This window comes from Vulpes lagopus, chromosome 6, assembly GCF_018345385.1.
Source record: "Vulpes lagopus strain Blue_001 chromosome 6, ASM1834538v1, whole genome shotgun sequence".
Lineage (NCBI taxonomy): Eukaryota > Metazoa > Chordata > Mammalia > Carnivora > Canidae > Vulpes > Vulpes lagopus.
Window position 1 is genome coordinate 25,733,227 of NC_054829.1, and position 20,828 is coordinate 25,754,054.

Below are 20,828 nucleotides of genomic sequence, written 5' to 3' on the forward strand. Positions count from 1 at the left end.
GCATGACATGGCCTCTTCATCCACCACTGAGAAACTTCCAAAAGGATAGTCTTCAATATTCACCATCAAAGGACAAGAAAGGGGATAATGGTGGTGGTGGTGTTTCCATCTCAACCCAGCATGGCTCACACCAACAGTGGTCCGTAGCATTTTGATTCGTGGATATAGCCATCCATGCACGTGGGTCCAGCCAGCATTTACTGAGCATCTGCAAGCACCAGACACTGTACAAGGTGTTGGGCTACAAAGGTGGCCAAAATAGAGTCACTGTCCTCAAAGCTCCCCATCAGTTCTTTGGCTCTCACTTTGTCTCATCTCCCCAGGGAGACTATGGCCCTAGAGCCCACTGCTCCCCACCCAACCCCAGGCTGGTGGTAGACTTTTATAAATATTTGTAAACTCAGCACCTGGAGACAAGCATATACATCTCCATTTCCTGCCCTCAGGCTTTCCAAGAGAGGGTGGGAGTCAAGGCGCCCCTCCAGCAGGTAACACAAGGAGATGCCAAAGCCTTCCCCTGTGGCCATTCCTCCCAACATTCTTTTGAGCATTTCCAGTGCCCAAAGCTGCAGATCGAGACTTGGGTCAGGCTAGCTGGAGTGTGCTGCCAGCAGCCACTCCCATCCACTGGCCAGCACCCGCCCCCGTACTTCCCTGTACTTGAGGCTGGCCACCTGCCCACACCCCCTGCTGTGTCTGTTGCAGCCGACAAGGCCATCTCCATGCAGCAGGGGCTGTGCTACCGGTCACTGGGTCCTGGCACCTGCGCCCTGCCTTTGGCCCAGAGCATCACCAAACAAATATGCTGCTGCAGCCGAGTGGGCAAAGCCTGGGGCAGCAAGTGTGAGAGATGCCCCCTGCCTGGCACAGGTAAGCATCTGTCCCAGTCTCAGCTCTGGCCACCAAAGGGCTTCCTCCGAACCAGTGGCCACCTGGACCTCACCTCAAGCCAGAAGACCCTTAGTCTTCCTTCCCTCCTGCTCAATTCTTTACCCCGACCTGAGTCCCTCCTCCCTTGCTGCCACAATGCTTGTCCCCCAAAAGGAGGGAAGGGAGGGCCCTGGGTTTGTGCCTGTCAGCTTGTCCTCTGACCAGTGACTTTGCAGAGGCCTTCAGGGAGATCTGCCCGGCTGGCCACGGCTACACCTACTCGAGCTCACATATCCGCCTGGCCATGAGGAAAGCCGAAGAGGAGGAACTGGCCAGGCCCTCCAGGGAGCAAGCACAGAAGAGCTACGGGACCCTGCCTGGGCCAGCAGAGAGGCAGCCACTCCGGGCGGTCACTGACACCTGGCTAGAGGCCGAGACCATCCCTGACAAGGGTATCTGGGCTGGTTGGAAGGTTCCTGAGGCAGTCCCCTTCCCCCTCAAAGAGCCACTGGGTATTTATTCTGGATCCATGGCTTTCCAACTCTGGAGCATTAGGAGAGGGCATTTAGAGCAGCAACACCCAACCCCAGGAACCTCCTCTCCTGGTGCGCCGGGCAGGCCCCACCTCCTTCCCATCACGGACGGTGGCAAAGATGCCCACATCCCAAGGGTTGCTTGCCAGTGGCGGTTGGAGAGGTCAGCAACAGCCCCCACCCCAGCTGCTCAGGTCTTTCTATCCCCTGCCCCTGGCCATGCAGCGTCTGGGGCTGGTGCTTGCTGCAAGGCCTGAAGAGCTGGCAGGGAGATCCCGGGGGTCTGGGTGCTGTAGATCCCCTCCCTGGCCTTAGGGTCAGACCACTAGCTCCAGCTCAGTCCCCCTGGGCCCAGCAGGCACCCCTGGCAGGGGCCCCGGGAAGCCACACTGGTAGCACACCCAGGTTGCCGGTAGCACACAGTGCAGGAGGCCAGGGACATGTTAAGACCAGGAGAGCTACGTGTTAGCCACAGCGCTGCAAGAATCTGGAACAGACAGACAGGGAAGTCAGGACAGAGTCTCAGTCGTCATGGGAACTGGACACTGGCCAGGCCAGGAGCTCCTCTCTTTCTAGAACTGTTGCTCAGGCCTTGGCCCAGGGCAGGGGGCGGAGCGACCTGGTACAGGTGGGAGGTTTGAGAGGGAGGCGATGGCAGAGCAAGGAGGGGGGTGACATCTCCGTGTGAACTGGCCCAGGAAGGGGTGGGCCTCATCACTGAGGCTTAAGGGAAGGCAGGAGGTTTCCTCCCACGGAGGGAGCCACCGCATTGGCCCTCCAGGCCTGGCATGAGGGGATCTGTGGCGGGCAGTCCCGGCTGGGCCGGAGGGGCAGCAGCAGGTAAAAAGATCCTGCGCTCTCTCCACTGCTGGCCTCTGGGGCCAGGTCAGGAGTCAGAGACTGAACCAACCCTGGCCGTGGGTGGGAGGGAGAAGGCAGCCAGGCTCTCCTCCCCAAGCTCATGCTCTCACCTTTCCTTCCCAGGAGATTCTCGGACTGGCCAGGTGAGTGCGTCCTCTCAGCAGAGGCTGGGCAAGCATGACAGAGAGTGGGACAGGGTGGGCACTGACGCTGTAGGGCAGTGTCCTCTGAAGGAGGAAAGGGAGACAGATGGATTATGAGTAGGGTCTCCATTACCTGGAGAGATGCTGGCGTGGGAGGGTCCCTCCAAAGATCTAGTTTTACCCCAAGGGAAGGAAGAACAGCAGCTCTTGTACCAGTGTTCTGTCATTTGGGGTGCTCTGGGGAAGGAAAGGAAGTAGGAACACGTCCTATGAGTGCAGATAAGGTCAGGAACTGCTTCCGGACTAATTCTGGATTCGGCACTTTCTAAGCCTGATTTGCTTACACCACAAGATCACCTCTGGGAGTGGCTCATGGAGAAGAGGAAGCAGAGCTGTGGATGGCCTCTTCACTCCCTTCCCTGTGCCCAGGCTTCCCCTGTAAAGAGCTGAATGTTCTCCCAGAAAAACATTCCAGAAGAATGCACCTGCTTCTCCCTCACCAGTCTGTCAATCCCTTCCCTGTCCCCCTGCCCCTCCAACCTGTGTGCCTGACTGACAGGTGCTTCTTTCCCTGGAAGTGAGCTGGAGAGTCATGTGTTGTCCTCCCAGACCAGAGTTCTACGTCCATGTCCTCACAGCCCCCAGCAGGCCCCTGCCCCTCTGTTATCCTCTGCCCCTTCTCACCTCCTAGTCCACCGCTGCTGGCAGTGCACTATGGCCTAGGCTCTTAGTTTCACCACACTGGCCCTGTGACCCTACGTAGGCCAGTTAACCTCTGGAGCTTCTGTTGCTTTATCTGGGCTCATAGCATTGAGAGGATCATTATACATTGCTGGTGTGACACTGAGCTGGCACGCCATATACATCAGTTCACTTAATCAGTACAACCGACTGTCACCCGAGAGTTGAACAGATTAATTAAGACAACGGACATTAAGTGTTGGCAGAATGCCCAGCATGTAGGAGGAACTCCTCAAGAGCTGGAAGGAATGAGAAAGTGAAGAAGGGAGGTGGCCGGGAAGCCTGGAGGCAGGGGTGAGTGTGGTGGAAGAAAGCAAGTCATGGAGGTGACAGAGGAAGCAACAATGACCTTCTCCTATTTCTGTGCAGGTCACAACCAGTGTTACCCAAGTACCTGCCTGGGTCCCAGGTGAGTCCCTCCCTCCTAGCAGCTCCCAGGTAACAGGAGGGAGGGAAGGAGAAACCATAGACTTTGTACTGTGGGCTGATACATGGGGCTCAAATCAGATGAGGTCATGGATGGTATGACATGTGAATGGTTTTTTGTGGGCACTCTATCCACCTAAGGTGCTGTAAGGTCAGTGAAAGACCCTGGGACGTTTTGCAAGTATTTCCCTAGCCACGGCACCCTTTCTGCATTTCATGGTGCCACTCAACGTATAAATGAGACCAAAGAGGAAGTGCTGGCTGAAGCAGGGGCTGGTCAGGTCCCCAGAGCCCCTCCCCAGTGACCTATCTTCCTTTGGGAAATAGTTGGAGCTCTGCAGACCCCAGCTTGCAGAGGGTGACTGGAGTTGGGGACAGGGCACTATCCAAGGGCTCTGTCTCTACCAAGCTGGCTGGCTTTGGACAAGTGGCCATTTCCACAACCCTATCTCCTCACCTGTGAAAGGGAAGCTGAGACTGGAGGTGCTCTAGGACCCATTAGAGCTCTCAGATTCTCTAACTCTGGAACTAGGTTAAGTATCTGGAGACTAGTAGGAGGCAGAAGGGCTGACCCACCCTAGGCCCCAGCCCTGGTTCTCCAGTTGGCATGGCAGGAGGAGGGAAGGGCCACTGCCAGTATGTCTGGAGGGAACGCTCTCCGGGGGTGGGAAGGTGGGTGGCCAAGGAGTCGTGGCCCAGCTGCCCTCCCCTGTCCCCACCCCCCATTCCCTGCAGGAGATGCCATAAAAAGACCAACGCCACCGCTTCCTGGACAGGGGATCCCAGACAACCAGGAAGAAGAGCACGTGACCACCCCTGCTGAGGGGTTGGTGGCCCTGGGCCCCTCAGGTACCTGCAGTCAGCCTGGTGGGGTGCGGCTGGTCAGAGCCAACTCCAGGGCCTCTCCCACCAGATGCACAGTTTCCAGTGAACTCCCGCTCAGGCTCAGCACCCCTGGCTTCATCTTACAGGGTGCTTCTTGTGAACACAGGGGTCCTGTCAGGAGCACCAGTCAAGTGGGGGAGGAAAAAGAGAAGGGAGGTCTTAGGGGAGCCTCTTACTCGGAGGCTTTCTTTCTTTCTTTCTTTCTTTCTTTCTTTCTTTCTTTCTTTCTTTCTTTCTTTCTCTTTCTTTCTTTCTTTCTTTCTTTTTTCATATTTTATTTATTTGAGAGCAAGAAAATGAGAGAGAAAGAGAGAGAGAGCAGGAGAAGGGGGAGAGGGAAGAGCAGACTCCAGGCTGAGCATTGAGCCAACTTGGGGCTGTATCCCAGGACCCCGGGATCATGACCTGAGATGAAGGCAGATGCTTAACCTACCCAGCCACCCAGGCGCCCCTAACTGGGAGACTTTCTAAGAGAATCCAGGGGGGCCCTCTAGAGGAAGGGCAGCGCAGCGAGCCTCCAGGAGCCTGGCTCCTCCAGCCTGTCCACCCTGAGTGGGCTGAGTGCCCGGGCAGCGGGGCAGTCTCCTGCTCACAGGGACAGCAAGCTTTCTGGAAGGAAAGTGGTTCTGTTCTCAAGGTTGTTTAACTGTCAGAGAGCCTGCGCTCCCCCTCTCTGGCCGCCTACAATGGTGAGGGGGTGCAATGTGGGGGAGATCCCTGGCAAATGCACCTTGCTCTGGAATGTGCCCTCCTCAAAGGCTCATTGTTTGGGGACTTGGTTCCAGAGAAGCAAAGCTGGTGATGCCGCAGCTGCTCCCTGTGCACATGTGTGCTCACGCGCACGCCCTCGCGTGTGCCCTCGCCAGGGGCTGGCTGACCTCTTCACCTCACAGCCTGAGCTCACCTCAGGGGAGAGAGATTTCTGGATTTCTTCTGGCAAAGAGAGAGACCATGCAGCCAGGCGGGACAGTCCAGAGAGTGCGGGGGTGGAGGAGGGGGTTGGCCCTCCCGGGTATGAACCATGAACCGGGGTAACCTGCTGCCCTTTCCCGGGACCTCTGTCCTCTGTGCTCAGTGCACTGCTCATCCCCCTCTGCGAGGCAAGCAAGAGGAGCTGGGTGAAGGGGCTCCCTTAGGGGTTCTCCAGCACAGGAAAATGGGCCTGGACGCAGGGCCGGGGGGGAGGGGGCAGGAGGAAGAGCCCAGGTTAGGCTCCGCAGTGGCTATCAGCTATGTGGGAGAACAGAATCCCCCCTCAGTCACCACCACAGCCTCCTTCTCCCCTGCCTTCCCCCAGCCTCGCCCCTCTGGGGAGATGTTTAGAACCAGGCAGGGGGTCCCCACAAGCTCCCCCACCCCTCCCTCTGGGCTGACCCAAACTTGGAGCCAGGCCAGGGACAGGGTAGCCTTGCAAGCAGGCCAGTGCATATTCAGTTCAGTCCCACTCAGCAACCACCTGAGGCCTGCTGTGGACCAACACAGGCCTTGTCTGCTCGTCTGGTCTCCAGGGTTACCTACGTGCTGTGAGGCAGGGCGGGGGAGCCTGGGCCTGTGGGCTTACAGCGAAAACCTTAGGGCAAATGCAAGGCTGCAAGCACCACTCACTCACGCATTCATGTGCCCATTCAGCATGCTCTAAGAGCCAGGCCCTTTTCTAGCGTTAAGGACACAGTTCGAAAAAGCTAGAGCCTCTGTCCTCTACACAGCCCCACTGCTGAATCCAGGCAGTCAACCCACTGTTCCTGAACTCAGCATGTCTCTGTACTTTTTACCCCATAACCACCACCCAGGGCAGTCCTTGTTTGAATTATTTCAACAAGTTTCTGAGAGCCCCCTGTGCCTCCCTGCCCAGCCCATGGGCCATCTGCAGCCTTTCTGAGCGAGATGGCATGGCAAGATGAGTGGTGTTTCCAAGATGGCTCTGATCATACCCCACCTTGCGTAACCCCCTTTCTCGTGGGCCTGTCTCAACATGGCATCCGAGGTCCTGCTGGGTTGGCCCCAGCCCAGCTCTCCTCTCTCCCTCTGGCAATTCTCCCCCAACACCCTCCTTGCCAGCTCTGTCTGTCTGTCCAAGGGAAAGGGAAGGGAAGCTCTGTGGACTGTGGGTGAGAGCCATGCCCTCATTCAGGGAGAAGTCAGGCTGGAGGCCTCAGCAGGGGAGGCCCTTTACTAGGACATGGGTTAGTGGAGCCCACTAGGTCTTAGTCAAAGGGATGCACTACTGTGATCCATCCTGGGACTCAGGGTCCCAGGAGGGGCGCCAGGGGGTTTTATACACGGCCATGCTTCACATGGATATGAGAGGGCCCAGCCAAGAATGGAGTGAGGCTTCTGTGGGTCCTCTGAGGCCTGTGCCCTGTCCCCCATACTCTCACCATGCTGCTCCACTGTCTTCGTCTGTCCTCACCCCAGCATAACCTCTGCTTGGCTGTGTCTCCCACAGGCATTGACAGATGTGCCGCTGGAGCCACCAACATCTGTGGCCCTGGAACCTGCGTGAACCTCCCAGATGGGTACAAATGCATCTGCAACCCCGGCTACCAGTTGCATCCCAGCCAAGCCTACTGCACGGGTATGCACTGGGACACCATGGGCTCACACGGTGCTGGGGACAGAGTTAAGAGTCCAGGCAGCAGAAAGTCCAAGCAGTGCTGTGTGGCCAATGAGTTGAAGAGTGCTTTCCCTGTGGATAAAACCAACCTAAACCTTGGGGAGACAAGCCTCCGGGAGCACCATCTGATGAGTCTCCAGAACTCCAGGAGAGTGGGAAGCCACCCCAGGGCCCCTTGACCAGTGCCTGGAGCCCTCAGCTCTGAGATCAGCCCACCCTTCCAATTAGCCATCTTGCTGCCTACAGAGCAGACCAAGGCCTAGCCTAGTTAGAAATGTCTCCGCTGATCCCCCATCTCAAGAGCTTTACACAAAAGAAAACATCCACTGTGCCTTGAAGGAAAGAAAGTCAGCAGGGGGCCACTGAGGGAGGGGGACATGGGGCAAGGAGGAGGTGCTGGGCCACTGCCCCAGGCCCTTGGTGCCTGAGTGGGCCCTATGCGCAGACTTCATGACCCCAGCCTTAGAGATTTTTCATCTCCCCAGCCTTCTCTACTTACTCCCTCATCCTCTCCTTGACCCACAACACCATCCCCTGTCCAGCTCCTAGCATGGGCAGGTTGCTGGCAGGTGCCCAAAGAAAGGTCTCCCTGACCTCCCTTTCCCACCTTTCTCTGCTCAGATGACAACGAGTGTCTCAGGGACCCCTGTGCAGGAAGAGGGCACTGTGTCAACCGAGTGGGTTCCTACTCCTGCTTCTGCTACCCTGGCTACACACTGGCCACCTCAGGGACCACACAGGAATGCCAAGGTAAGCAAGCCTGCGTGTGTCCCTGGGAGAGGCACAGGACCCCACAGTGAGTGTTGAGGTGGAAGAGGATCTAGGCATTCGCAGCACCTGGCACTGCACTGCAGTGTGCAGAGCACAGGGGCTGTGAGAACAGAGACTCAGGGCTCTGACCTGGACCTGAATAGAAGCTGACCCCTGCGCTGAGACCAGACCAGGAGGAGAGGTTCAAACCTGAAAGATAACAATATTCCCCAAGGCTCCAAGGAGGTGTGGCTGGAGCTGGGAGTGTGAGAGGGTCGGGGGATATGGCTGGAGATGAGAACCTAAAGTCTAGTCCCCAGATTCTGAGTGACAACTTTCATTTTGGGTAAGGAGGGCAGCACGTGAAGGCACCGGCTGGGACTCCTGGCAGACCGGGGAGCACGAGTGCCTTTGCAGAGGGTCCTCAGCAGCTCAGAGAGCCTGCATATCTTGGAACTTCCCTGGGAAGGCCTGCCTCCGCCCACCACCACCACCACCAGGGCCCTGGGCAAAGCAGCTTCCAACACAAACCCTTTAATGTCCAGCATTTGCCCCGTGATACAAAGCCTCCATGTACATTTTTATGAATGAGCTCACAGAGAATATGATGCAGCACTTTGCAAGCATACCTTGTGATGCCTCACCAACTGGAACACTTCAGCTGGAGGATGGCACTGCCGCTCTGGAAGGCTCACAGTGTTGGTTCTGGCTGGGGCAGCCCAGCGTCACTCAGGGCCCCTCCTGGAGACCAGGAAGCTGTGCGTCTTCTCACTACCAGGGTCACCCAGGTCCTAACCCCCCAAAGATCTGGTCTGCAGAGACCAAGACTACGCAGGTCCCCTCACCTGATATGGGGTAAGGGGAGTAGAGAACAAGCAGGGAACTTAATCAGAGTGGGGGAATTACACATGCCCTTCATTCACACCGAGCGTTGAGCACCCACATGCTAGGTACCATGTAAGCTCTGGATCCTGCAGTGAGTAAGGTGTGTGCGTGTGGTGCTGCGGGATCCAGATGAGGAAGCAGCTGGCTCTCCATGGTAGGATGCAGGCATGTTTCACTGCATGTTTCGAGGGAGGGTTGGAACTGGGACAGAATAGTCATTGCTACCATTTCATGAGCCCTTCTGTGTGCTGGCCCAGTCCTAAGCCCTAATCATATGAAGCTCATCATCCCACCCCCATGCGGTAGAAATCCTTACCCCATTTTATAGTTAAGTCAACTGAGGCTCAGAGAGGTGATTTGAAATACCCAGGGACCTCCTACCTGGTGTGGCAGAGCTAGAAACAGAATCAAAGTCATTCTGGCCCCAATGCACGTTGTGTTTCCCACAGTCTCTGACACTCACGGTGAGGGAATGGAGAAAGCGGAGAGTATTCCAGGGGAAGGGAACCATTTCTCCAGAGAGCAGAGTGGTGAACAAGTCTGGCATGCCCTGGGAATAATGATAAATCCAGTGTGACTGGAGCGAAGGGTATGTGGAGGAAGTAGCAGGAGCCGGGGCCAGTTTTTGAAGTCTTGAGTGCCAGGCTAAAGTGTTTGGACACCATTCGGCAGGCCACGAGCAGCCAGGAGAGGTTTGTAAGCAGAGGGTGGGGATGGCCCTCAGCTGGCTTTCAGGGCTGTGACTCAGCAGCACTGCTCAGAATGGCCTGGAGGTAGTGAGGGGAGAGGCTGGGGACGAGGGGCTTCTCGGGACTTCCCTGGGCTCCATGGCATTAGCAGGTGTTGCAGGTCAGAGGCGCTGCTCTCTGCAGGCCCAGCCTGGGACATTGGCTGGGGACAAGCAGTGGCCACTGCAGGGAATGGTGTCACCAGTCCGGGATGTCTCTGCTGGCCCCAACAGCTGGGGAGGGAGCCCAGGATCAGCTGTCAGTGCTTCTCCCAGTGGGGCTTGACTGACACCTGATGGGACCTTATTCAAGATAACATCCACTTTCTAAATTTTGCCAGTCTTATAAAGTAATATCTCATTATTTAATCATTAATAAATTATTTCCTCCACTTATATAACTAATTAATATAAATTATAACAATTTATAGAATTTAAACGAATGTAAGTAAAACTAATTGATCAGTATACATTATTTGAATATTAAATATTTTTAAAGCATATTACTTTACAAATAAGTATGAGCATTTCTTTGTACATTAGCCGTTGGGTTTCCTTATCTGAAAATTGCTTGTTCCTATTTTTCACTCAGTTCTCCAGTGGTTGCTGGCTTTTCTTGTGGCTCCTTGGAAGTTCCTTAGATATTCCAGATACTTGCCTGGGTTTTGTTTTGTTTTGTTTTTTATTCATGATAGACATAGAGAGAGAGAGAGAGAGAGAGGCAGAGACTCAGGAGGAGGGAGAAGCAGGTTCCATGCCGGGAGCCCGACACGGGACTCGATCCTGGGACTCCAGGATTGCACCCTGGGCCAAAGGCAGGCACTACACCGCTGAGCCACCGAGGGATCCCCACTTGCCTGGGTTTAGATATTGCCACTCTCTCATTTCATTCTCTGCTCACTAACCTTATCCACATGTCCTTCTTTTTTCTTTTTTTTTTTATTTCTTTTTTCTTTTTTTTTTCTTTTTTTTTTTTTTAAAGATTATATTTATTTAGGGCAGCCCTGGTGGCCCAGCAGTTTAGTGCCGCCTTCCACCCAGGGCCTGATCCTGGAGTCCGGGGATGGAGTCCCACATCAGGCTCCCTACACGGAGCCTGCTTCTCCCTCTGCCTGTGTCTCTGCCTCTCTATCTCTCTCTGTCTCTCATGAATAAATAAAATCTTTTAAAAAAAGATTATATTTATTTATTCTTGAGAGATACAGAGAGAGATAGACTGGCATCGCTGGGTTCTTCATCAAGTGACCACATGCGGCTCTGTGTCTGAGCTTCCTTTTCTCTTCCACTGGGACCACAGCGTCTCAAACTGAGGACTAGTTATTTCAGAAATGCCTGGAAAGTGATTATAACGCAGTTTCCAATACTGCTTGGGCAGACTCTCCAGATGTGGGCCTGGGGGTGGTGGTGCATTTTACACCTTCTGCCAGTGACCCCACTGGGCACTACAGTGTTACAAAGTACTACTCAGATAAAAGCACTGTCCATAAACCAATGGTTAGTATTCCATTCATGTACCAAGTACTTTTGGGAGTTCTGTGACGGGCACTGGGGACATTAGGATAATAAGGGACATTCTCAGCGGTGGGAGAGAAAAAAGCAGGCAAATGAATAGTTACTCTCATGGCTGGGTCCTAAGGGAATCCTGGAGAGGGGGCATATGGGTTGGAGGGGAGAGGTCAGCCTCACCTGAGAGATGAGTAGGAGACAGCCAAGCTGGTGGGCAGGAAACCACTCTGGGCAGGTGAGCAGCACACGCCCAAGCTCAGAAGCAGTGCCTGCATGGCTGAGGCTAAGAGGTGGGACAAAGGTGAGAGAAGCAGACAATGGCCAGATCATAAAAGATCTCACATGCCAGGCATAGGAGATCAGATTTTGTAGGGTAGGTTTAATGCTAGAATAATAATAGCCAACATTTCTTCAGTGCTTAATTTGTGCCAGGCAGGCACTATGCTGGGCCCTTCTCTTGGATTATCTCATTTAATCTGCACAGGGACCCAGTGAAATGTTTGAACCAGTGCCGGGGCTTGGGGGGCAGCGAAGGCAAATCCTCCATCGATTTGACTGTGGGGGCAAGGAATGGGAAGTGGCCAGAGCAACCTTGGGTTGATCAGTTGAACCATTCCTTGAAATGAGGAGTCGCATTCTGCTGACCATTGAGGCAAAGAAAGATACTCCTCGTGGAAACATCTGTATGAACAAGGCGTGGTGGCTGGACCAGTGGGGATCAGGGAACACAGCGAGGTTGGGGCCAGGTGGCAGAGGCCTCGTGAGCCAGGCTGAAGCATCAGGGAAACCTACTAGGGGTTTAAGCAGGGGAGTTATGTGACCAAGGTCGGACTTTTGAGCCACTGCGGGGTACCGGGACGCTTTGGGACAATGGAATAAACTGCTTCAGTAGATCCACAGCTGCCTGAGATGCTCTCTCTCTGGCTGCTTAATCCCCTAACTTTGGGGAAGGCCTTCAATAACTCTAGGAACAGACCTCTGGAGGATGTCTTGGGGCCAGGAGGGGGACTTTATTGGCCTCCTCCAATGGTGCCATCTGACTCAAGACCAGCCCTTGCCTTGGAGCAGGGGTCCCCGAAGGCCCCCAAAGTAGTATCCCCCGGGAGAAAGGAACTCAGGGGTTTGCAGAGGCCTGCGCTGGAGGAGTCTCAGACCTGGCCTAGGAGTCTCCCACCAATCATAGCTGTAGCAAGGTTGCCTTTCCCGCTGGGGCCTCAGCACAAGCAACTCTGAAGAGATGCCCCCGGACTCCCTGCAGGGCTGGCCCAACTCAGGACTTTTCTATGTGTTCACAGATGTAGACGAATGCGAGCAGCCAGAGGTGTGCAGCGGGGGACGATGTACCAACACGGAGGGCTCGTACCACTGCCAGTGTGACCAGGGCTACATCATGGTCAGGAAGGGACACTGTCAAGGTAAGAAATGAGATGGGGGGGCAGCCGGCCGCCCCATTGCCTCTCCAGGCTCTAGCTGCCCCCACTTCACCTTTCAGCTTGTCTCCCACTGGGCTCCTGGATGCTGAGCCCACTGTCAGGCAGTTTGTGAGGCTGTCTATACCCTCTGTGATCTTTTGGCCTCCTGCCTGCCCCCCCAAAGCAGGGGAGCACAAGCAACTCTGTATACATGAGACCCCAGAAACATCCCTCTGTACGCCTCTTCCCCTCGCCTTGAGTCACACTGCTCTCTTAAGTGACAGAGAAGTTGGTCTATGTGGGAAGAGCTTAGGGCCTCAGCCCTGGCCTACTTGCTAAAGCTTGTTAGGCTGTGAGCTCCTCGGGACTGGACCATATCCTTAGATGACTCATATGCAGACACCTGAGAAATGTCCTGCATTGGACAAATGTCAGCAAACGCTAGCTGAATGAGTGAATGAGTGGAGAGTGAATGTGTGAGCCCCGATCCCTGCTCTGTTTCCCAGGCTCTGCCAAAAGGCGGCTGTGCTGTTGCCAACCAGTCTCCTTACAGGTTGGCTTGAAGCTGCTACTATCACGCCAGCTCCTGGCAACCCTGCCGCTACCACCTCCTTGCCAGGCTGGGGTGTCAGATGCTTGCAAGAGGCCTGGGTTGTGTGCTTAGACCAGCTGAGATAGGAATAAATGAGGGTAAATCAAGGTTCTCTCTGGAAAGAAATCCTACCCATGACCCGAGGTGAGGACTAGCCACCTCCCAGCCTCCAGGTTTTTCCTGGCCAGGACTTGCCTGGTTTCACAGCCTCCTGGAGGTGAATATATAGCAAAAGGAGAATGCCCCTTCCCATTGCCATTATCAGAGAAGCAAAGTCTGGAGTTGTAGCAGGTCTTAGCAAAGTGGAGAGGTGGCTGGAGGTGTAGGACAGACAACTATCTGCGCCCCCAGGGGGTCACCTTCTCCTCTTGATGCCTCCCTCTACCTGAGTTCCCTTTAATACCCTGGGCTATACACCATTAAAGCCAAAATGTACTCTCTTTGTCCTCATAAGCACAATGGAGTCAGAAAGCCTGGCATTTTCCAGGAGAATGGAGAGTGAAGAGAGTAAGCTTTGGATGGGTTCCTTCTCTGTGCCGGGAGCTGTGCGAGTACTGAATAGATGACCTCATTTAAGCATGACAACATGACAAATTTGCCATTAGATTTTATTTAAAAAAAAAAAAAAAAGGCAAAACTAAAAGAGATGAACCAAGAAAATACCAGTACATTAAAAAAGATCAAATTTGTACTAACTAGTCCATTTTATGGGCATAGGCTCTGGTGGAGAGAGGGCCTGGGCTTGGCTCTTGTCTTGACATCTGAAAATGGAAACCATAATGCCCATCTCAGAGGCCCTGTGAGGACCAGTTAACCAGCTAAGCTAATGCACACAACAGGACCTGCAGTGCACAGGGGGCAGTATTTCTCTGTGAGGCTCCCATTCTTTTTCACCTTTAGACTCCCCCGATGCCCCAGTCCACTCCTCTGGACTGTCCCCTTCCCTTCTGGAGGAAAAGTTCCAGACACACACCACAGCTGGGAGGTCAGAGAGGGTTCCTGGCCCCAGGCAGACAGTCAGGCTGCTGAAAGCCTGATGTAGCCTGCAAACTTCTCCAGGTTTCCATCAGCAACCACAGACCCAGCCGTCACCCTGGGAGCCCGGTCAATTTCCTCTCTCTCTTTCTTCTCGCTCCAACTGAGAAACCACTCTCTCCACTGCAACTCAGAAGTCTCTGATGGAAGGCCCGAGTGCTCTGGACAGCGGCCCATCCAAAGTCTCAGTGGCATTTCCGTCGTGCCAGGACTCCAGGTTCCCACGGAGAGGGGTTAGATCTGTTTGCAGATTGCCAGAGCTCTCCTGTGCCCCAACCACACCCAAATTCTTCTAGCTCCTGGCCCCTGGGCACCCTCGCACTCCCACCCCATGCTCTCACAAGTAGCAGAGACAGGCACCGTTACATTTCCCCACACAAAGGCTGAAGCCCTGGTTTAGGGAAACTCCAGGATCTTCCCAGGGTACAGACAGGTTGGCAAGCACCTGTTTCCCTGAGTCTTCTGGGGTCTCTTCAGCAGCCTCATAGCAAGAGTGTGTGGAGTTTTCATCATGTGGGCTCATTCTTTGGTAAGCGAACATTTGTTGAGCGCCAGCTGTGTCCCAGTCATGGGCTAGGAGCGGGGCAATGAGTAAGACAGAGGTCCTGCCCCGGATGACCAAGTATTAGAACCTAGCAAAATATACAGTAATCTTAGATTAAAATTCAAACCCCAGACTAGGCAGGAAAATCTGGCTCCAGTCCACATACCAAATGGGTTGGTGGAACAGCCTCAGGCTACCTGGTGACACTAGAATCTATGCCCTTAACATGGACTGGTCAGGAGTGGAATCTACGTCATCTGGAATCTTTACTTGGCTCCTTTGGGTGGGTTTGGCAGATGGCTCTGTGACATGCACCCCCCATTTGGGGGAGGCTTTCCCTGGCTTAGGGGGTGACTAAGGGCTGCCATAATCTGCCTTCCTTCTCCCACTTGCTGACAGACCTCTCACATCCACTAATCGCCGGCTGGGGCTCTGGTCTGAGGAAGGAAGCCAGCAATGGTGTGTCAGGATAGATGAGGTTATGTTGCATTAACAAGCAACCCCAGGCCTCAGGACTTCGAGCACAGCAAAGTTTGTATCTGACCAATGCCACAGGCCCATCATGGCTCAGCTGGGGGTTGTGCCCCACATCTCCTGACTCTAGAACTAGCCTAAAGGAATAGCCGGTATCTTGAATGTGGCCGGTCTCCATCGAAGAAAGGAAGAGCGCTCTTCAGAATTGCTCACAATTATGCATTGGTCCATAAATTACACACTTCATGGCTCATCAGCCAGCACTAGTGCCCTGGTTCCACCCAACCACAAAGAACCATGAGGCACCCACCCCAGCCCAGCAGGCGAGAGCTGGAACACTTAGTCAATCAGTACCACAGGTCTCCTAATGCCCAGCATAAGATACTTTGTGCACCACCTCCATGAGCGTGCCCAGACATCAGGGCTCTTCACTCCTGCTAAATCTAATCTCCTTCCTACCCTGCCTGATCTCCGCAGGAGAGATCCAAAAACTTCATATTTTCTCAATGTGGTCTTAGAAATGGGTCCTGACCTCTTTATCTCCTGAAGCAGAGATTGCTTATCATTCCCAATGGCTTTGCCCATCCTCCTCCAGTACCTTAGCCTAGGCCCCGAGGCCATGGTCCTGGTTGCTCTCTCCCAGACGGCCAAAGCTGGTGGCCCTAGACCCTTCAGTCCCCCTCCTCTGTCGCATTCTCTCCATCTCTGTCTTTACAGAGAACCCCTTAGAATAGGTTAGCCCAGTGTCACCACAGTCCATTCAGGGGCTCTTGGCTACCCTCTTTGTAGAGATGAGACTTATCTCAGTATCCCCAAGATTGCCTAGGGGTTCTGGCCATCTCCTTACAGATACCCCCCTGAATAACCACCTGCCCTGTGTATATCTTCCCCTTCTGGACCTTTGGGGTGAAATTTGGGTGTTGAGAGGATCCCAGTTCCCTGGGACGAGGGCTTCAATGTGAACTGACTTCTGCAGACCAAACCACCTCCTTTTCACTCTTCACTTCGGGACCCTTGTTCTGTTCTGTAACAACAGCTGCCAGCTTTTGTCTCTTTGCAGAAAGCCTGTGTTCTGACTCTTTGGCCCTGCCTCTTGCATTTATTCCATGGGTGCTGACTAGATCTTCCTCTTAGGCAGAAGGGCTTCTGAATCTGCTCAAGCTGGTGGACTTCCTCCAGGAGAACAACAGTTACTCATTTACAAAGAGTAATTTCTCTTCTTTCCTCAAGCTTAGTCAATCTGTCTGTCACAAATAGGAACTGGGAGCCTCAACACTGAGCCAGAGGCACATAACGTCCTCCTGTAGTCCCAACGCAGAGTTTAAGTTTGACCTCCCTAACTCAGCCCAAGTCCCGTGTATTCCTTGAATGATGGACTTGCAGCTATGCCAGTCGCATGGGGAAGAACACTGCCTGCAGTTCCCGGGAGCAAGATCTCTGTCCTCTTCCTTGCTGTCATTCTCCCAGGACTGGCTGCTCCTCTCCTTCCTCGCGTCCTCTCTTCCTCTGTTTGTCTGATTGGTACCCAGGCCCATCCTTTCTGACTCTCTCGTGGGTCTCCCCAGAGTGGATGCCGGGAGCCCTGAGCTGGAACAAAAGTCCCTCCAGTCAAGAAGCCGTGCCAGCCTCCATCCATGACTCTGCATCAGGCTCAGGGCTGGTTTTGGCCACATCCGAGACTGGGGGTCATTCTCAGTCCTCATCTCCTAGTGCAGGAAAGCCCATTTTGCCTCCATTGCCCAGCTGGTGATCTGTTCTGAGGTCTCTGGGACCTGCTGTCCCAAGCATGTGCAACCCCAGTAATGTAGGGGAACAGGATTCACCAAGACAGATATGAAGGCCCTTCCCAACAGTCCAGCTCACAAAATAGAACTCTCCCACCCTCCCAGAGCTAGCTAGTGGTGACCACGGCCTCTTGCCCCACCCAGGGAGTCTCCCTTTCTAAAGCTCTTCTATCTCTCTTTGTCCAGGACAGTGGGTGGGAGGTGGAGCTGAAACACTGGACAGCACTCACTTTTTCCTAGTTTCCATCTGTACAGAAACTGGCATTCCTCCCTCTCCCCCACCAAGGGCAGGGTCAAGGATTTGCTTCCTCACTGAACTACCCATGTGTTGTGGTTCCCAGGGATGACCAAGGGAGGGGATGTTATTTTGCAGATATCAACGAATGCCGTCACCCTGGCACCTGCCCTGATGGGAGATGCGTCAACTCCCCCGGCTCCTACACTTGCCTCGCCTGTGAGGAGGGCTACAGGGGCCAGAGCGGGAGCTGTGTAGGTGAGGGCTGCTCGCTAAGGCAGTGAGAGGGCCATTTGGCCTTGGGACCTCTGGTTGAGCCCACACACAGGGAGGGAAAGAAACGGGCAGAGGGAAGTGGCTTGGAGGCTATTGTCCTCCAGGATCTGGCTGGGTTCCTGCATGACACTGGGCATGAGATGGGTGTGCTTCAGTCATTGCTGCTCTGCCCTCTGAATCAGCTTGGGTGGGGGCCCCTTTAGCTCCTTGGCCATATCCATCCAGGAGCTACAGCCCAAGGTCCCAGAAGCTTCTGTGGCTGGATCCTGCAGGGTAGAATGAGTTGCCTAGAACCTTAGGAAGAGGCTGACTGGTGGTGTGAGTTGGCAGCCAAGTCCTGCTGTGGTTCCTGGGCAGGAGGGGTCTTCTGCTCTTCTGCAGCTCCACAGCAATGTCTAAACAGCAATACCTATCTGACCAGGGGGTGCTCTTCTCCCCCTAGAGGGGGCTGCAAGTCAGCTGTAGAAGGAACGTTCTTTCCTGTCAGTCCCTGCAGGAAGAAGGGCCCAAGGTTCAGAATGCCAGGAGGGACTGAATTGTGAATAGATGCTTTGAGACTCTGGGGAGGGCAGGCATTTCCCAGGCCCTTGAGTCTGCCACTCAGCCACTCAGGCATAGATCAGCCTCTCCCTGCATTGCCCACTCACCTACTGAAGCTGGTCGTTGGGCTGGGAACATGGACTCATACCAGTTTGGTGGGCAAGTAGGAGACTAGAAAGGTTTAGATCCACTGTGAGGTGAGTCAAGGGTCTTGGATATTTCATTCCGGGTGTCCTCAGATGGCCCAAACCAGCCCCAGGGCTGGGGGACCTGGCTCCCCTTTCTAGGACATATGCAGAGTGCTGTGTGTTACTAGATAACGCTGCAGTGGGCTCAGGCGGGAAGGGCGAGGTGGGTGGAGCCAGAAGCAGGAAGAACCTCACAGCCTTCCCAGGGTGGCCTCTGCCCCCCACCCTCCGAATGCTGATTGCCTGGCCTCACAATCAAGATGCCCTAAGCCTGACAGTGGGGACTACATGGAGGACAAGAAGAAGCCAGCCCACCATCTGGACTTCTCTTCCACAGATGTAAATGAGTGTCTGACCCCTGGGGTCTGTGCCCATGGAAAGTGCATCAACCTGGAGGGCTCCTTTAGATGCTCCTGTGAACAGGGCTACACGGTCACCTCAGATGAGAAGGGCTGCCAAGGTACAAAGATGCTAAAAAGCACCTTCCTCTACAGGTGCACCAGCGTCCGGCTCCTTCCCTCTGCACACTCACTCCTAATCCAGCCCTGACACCACATCCCTAACCACGCTGACCCAAACCCACATCCTGCCAAGACCCATCTTTTGCTCTACCCCTGCCCACCCATCAGCCTCTGGCTGTCCTGCCATGTCTGTCCTGCAGAGTCCCACACAGAACTCAATGGCCTGTTTCAGATGTCGACGAGTGTGCCAGCCGGGCCTCGTGCCCCACGGGCCTCTGCCTCAACACCCAGGGCTCCTTCACCTGCTCAGCCTGCGAGAGCGGCTATTGGGTGAATGAAGATGGCACCGCCTGTGAAGGTAACCGGGGAGGCGCTGGCAGAGGGGGACGGACAATATAGGCCTTCTCACCTCCCAAGGAACATTCTATTTGTCCCTAGCTTTGGGCTAATGCCAAAAGGTCTCCAGGCTACAGCTGAAGACCCTATAAATGGACTTGACCCCCAAGGAGAGTATCTCTTGTCACCGTCCCCAAGTATGGGGGGTGAGGACAGGAGGAAAAAGAGGGAGCCACAGACACAAGAGGGAAACTGATGATAGAGCTACCCCCAGAGCATTCTGGGGAGAGGGGACCAGGGTTGCCCTACAGAAGGCCCATGGCCAGGGCCTGCCCCTCCCCAGAGGCCCAGAGAGAGTCCTACAAGCTCAGAGAGGGAGGCCAGTGGTGTGGGGGGCCTCCTGCCTTGCTAGGTGGAGGGAGCCCCTCTGCCAGACCCCGGGGTGACTGGCTGGCTGTCTGCCCCAGACCTAGATGAGTGTGCCTTCCCGGGAGTCTGCCCCACGGGAGTCTGCACCAACACCGCCGGCTCCTTCTCCTGCAGGGACTGTGAGGAGGGCTACCGGCCCAGCCCCCTGGGCCACACATGTGAAGGTGAGAGCCCCCTCCCCCTGCGCGGGAGGAAGGGGAGCACAGACCGGCTGCAGGAGACTGACCCACTGCCCTTAGAGAAGGGAGTGACCAGACACAGCAGGGGCTGCTCCCAGGCTGGTGTGGGGGGCCCTTCTGTCTACCTTGGGTGGGCTACCTGGGGACACCTATTCTCACCGCTCCTCAACAGGAGTTGGAAAGACAACTGCACATCTGGGTGTAGGGGGCCAGGTAGCCACCAGATCAGAAGCCTCAGGGGAGTCTGCTCCACATGCAGTCTCCTGTGTTCTTTGTAAGGGCGGCAGCTCGGTGCATATTTGGGAAACATCGGCCTGTACTCGGCAGTCTGTAGGGCTGCTTCCAGAGCCTAGTCCTGTGACCTTCTCAGGTTCTCACGTCTGTTTCCTTCCTTTACTTCTCGTCTGTTTCCCATCGCTTCCCAGTAAAATCTAAGCTGTCTCAGCCATGCTAAGGACAGCAAGTTTGGCCACCCTTAGCCAAGGTCGCTGGGAGAGGCTGAGTGTCCCCAAGGGCACTGTGTGGGCAGCTGAGCTCCTCCAGGATGAAGTAGACGGAGCTGCAGTCACGAGGCTCTCCAAAGGCTCCCTCGCCAGCTTCTCCCAGCTGTGCTGCTTTACAAGGGGATGATGCCCCTATGGGTCCAGGCTCCTCAGGCAGGGGACAGGTCCTCCGAAGACCTCCCCACTGGATCCTGTTCTTGGGAGGTGCTGCCACGGACCGTCTTCCCCCCTGTGTGACCGTGCAGATGTGGATGAGTGTGAAGACCTCCAGAGCAGCTGCCAGGGAGGCGAGTGCAAGAACACGGCTGGCTCCTACCAGTGCCTCTGCCCCCCAGGCTTCCAGCTGGCCAATGGCACCGTGTGTGAGGGTGAGTGGCTCCATATCCCATCAGGGACTGTGGGCAGTGAGTGTGGGGGGACAGGTGGCAACACGCCTGGGAGACACCACTGCCCACCTTGTCCTTGCAGACGTGGACGAGTGTGTGGGAGAGGAGTACTGCGCACCCCATGGCGAGTGCCTCAACAGCCACGGGTCTTTCTTCTGTCTCTGCGCACCAGGCTTCGCCAGCGCAGAGGGGGGCACCAGCTGCCAGGGTGAGAAGCCAGCTTGGCCATGTCCACTTGCCAGCAGCAGGGGCTGCTGGAGGCTATGTCTAGACTATGAAAATAAAGTGCCCCCCGCCACCCCGAGATGGGAGGTGGGAAGCTGCATGGTGACAGGGAGCCAAGTGCCAGGAAGGCACTCAGAACCTTTCACAGGACCTCTCTGTGATGTCTACGACACACATGTGCCCTTTGAACCCTTTGGGTGTTACCCTTCTGCCCTTGATAATGCCCTAGTTTGAGGGCTCCTCCCCGCAGCCAGGCCTCTGGCTTCCAGCTCTGGACTCTTCCTCAGA

General features: G+C 55.0%; 1 protein-coding gene across 2 annotated transcripts in view; it reads left to right on the forward strand.

Moving 5' to 3' along the window:
* LTBP2 (latent transforming growth factor beta binding protein 2) overlaps positions 1-20,828 on the forward strand; it is a 99,864-nt gene that overhangs the window by 70,134 nt on the left and 8,902 nt on the right. The window contains exons 11-24 of one of the 2 annotated variants that reach the window (XM_041758437.1): positions 706-870; positions 1,107-1,322; positions 2,388-2,407; positions 3,518-3,557; positions 4,310-4,423; positions 6,906-7,034; positions 7,695-7,823; positions 12,237-12,356; positions 17,156-17,275; positions 18,359-18,481; positions 18,715-18,840; positions 19,286-19,411; positions 20,175-20,297; positions 20,398-20,523. In XM_041758437.1, coding sequence (XP_041614371.1) covers positions 706-870; positions 1,107-1,322; positions 2,388-2,407; positions 3,518-3,557; positions 4,310-4,423; positions 6,906-7,034; positions 7,695-7,823; positions 12,237-12,356; positions 17,156-17,275; positions 18,359-18,481; positions 18,715-18,840; positions 19,286-19,411; positions 20,175-20,297; positions 20,398-20,523 — 1,677 coding nt within the window. The remainder of the gene's footprint in view (positions 1-705; positions 871-1,106; positions 1,323-2,387; positions 2,408-3,517; positions 3,558-4,309; positions 4,424-6,905; positions 7,035-7,694; positions 7,824-12,236; positions 12,357-17,155; positions 17,276-18,358; positions 18,482-18,714; positions 18,841-19,285; positions 19,412-20,174; positions 20,298-20,397; positions 20,524-20,828) is intronic. The other variant, XM_041758438.1, reaches the window with a different exon arrangement.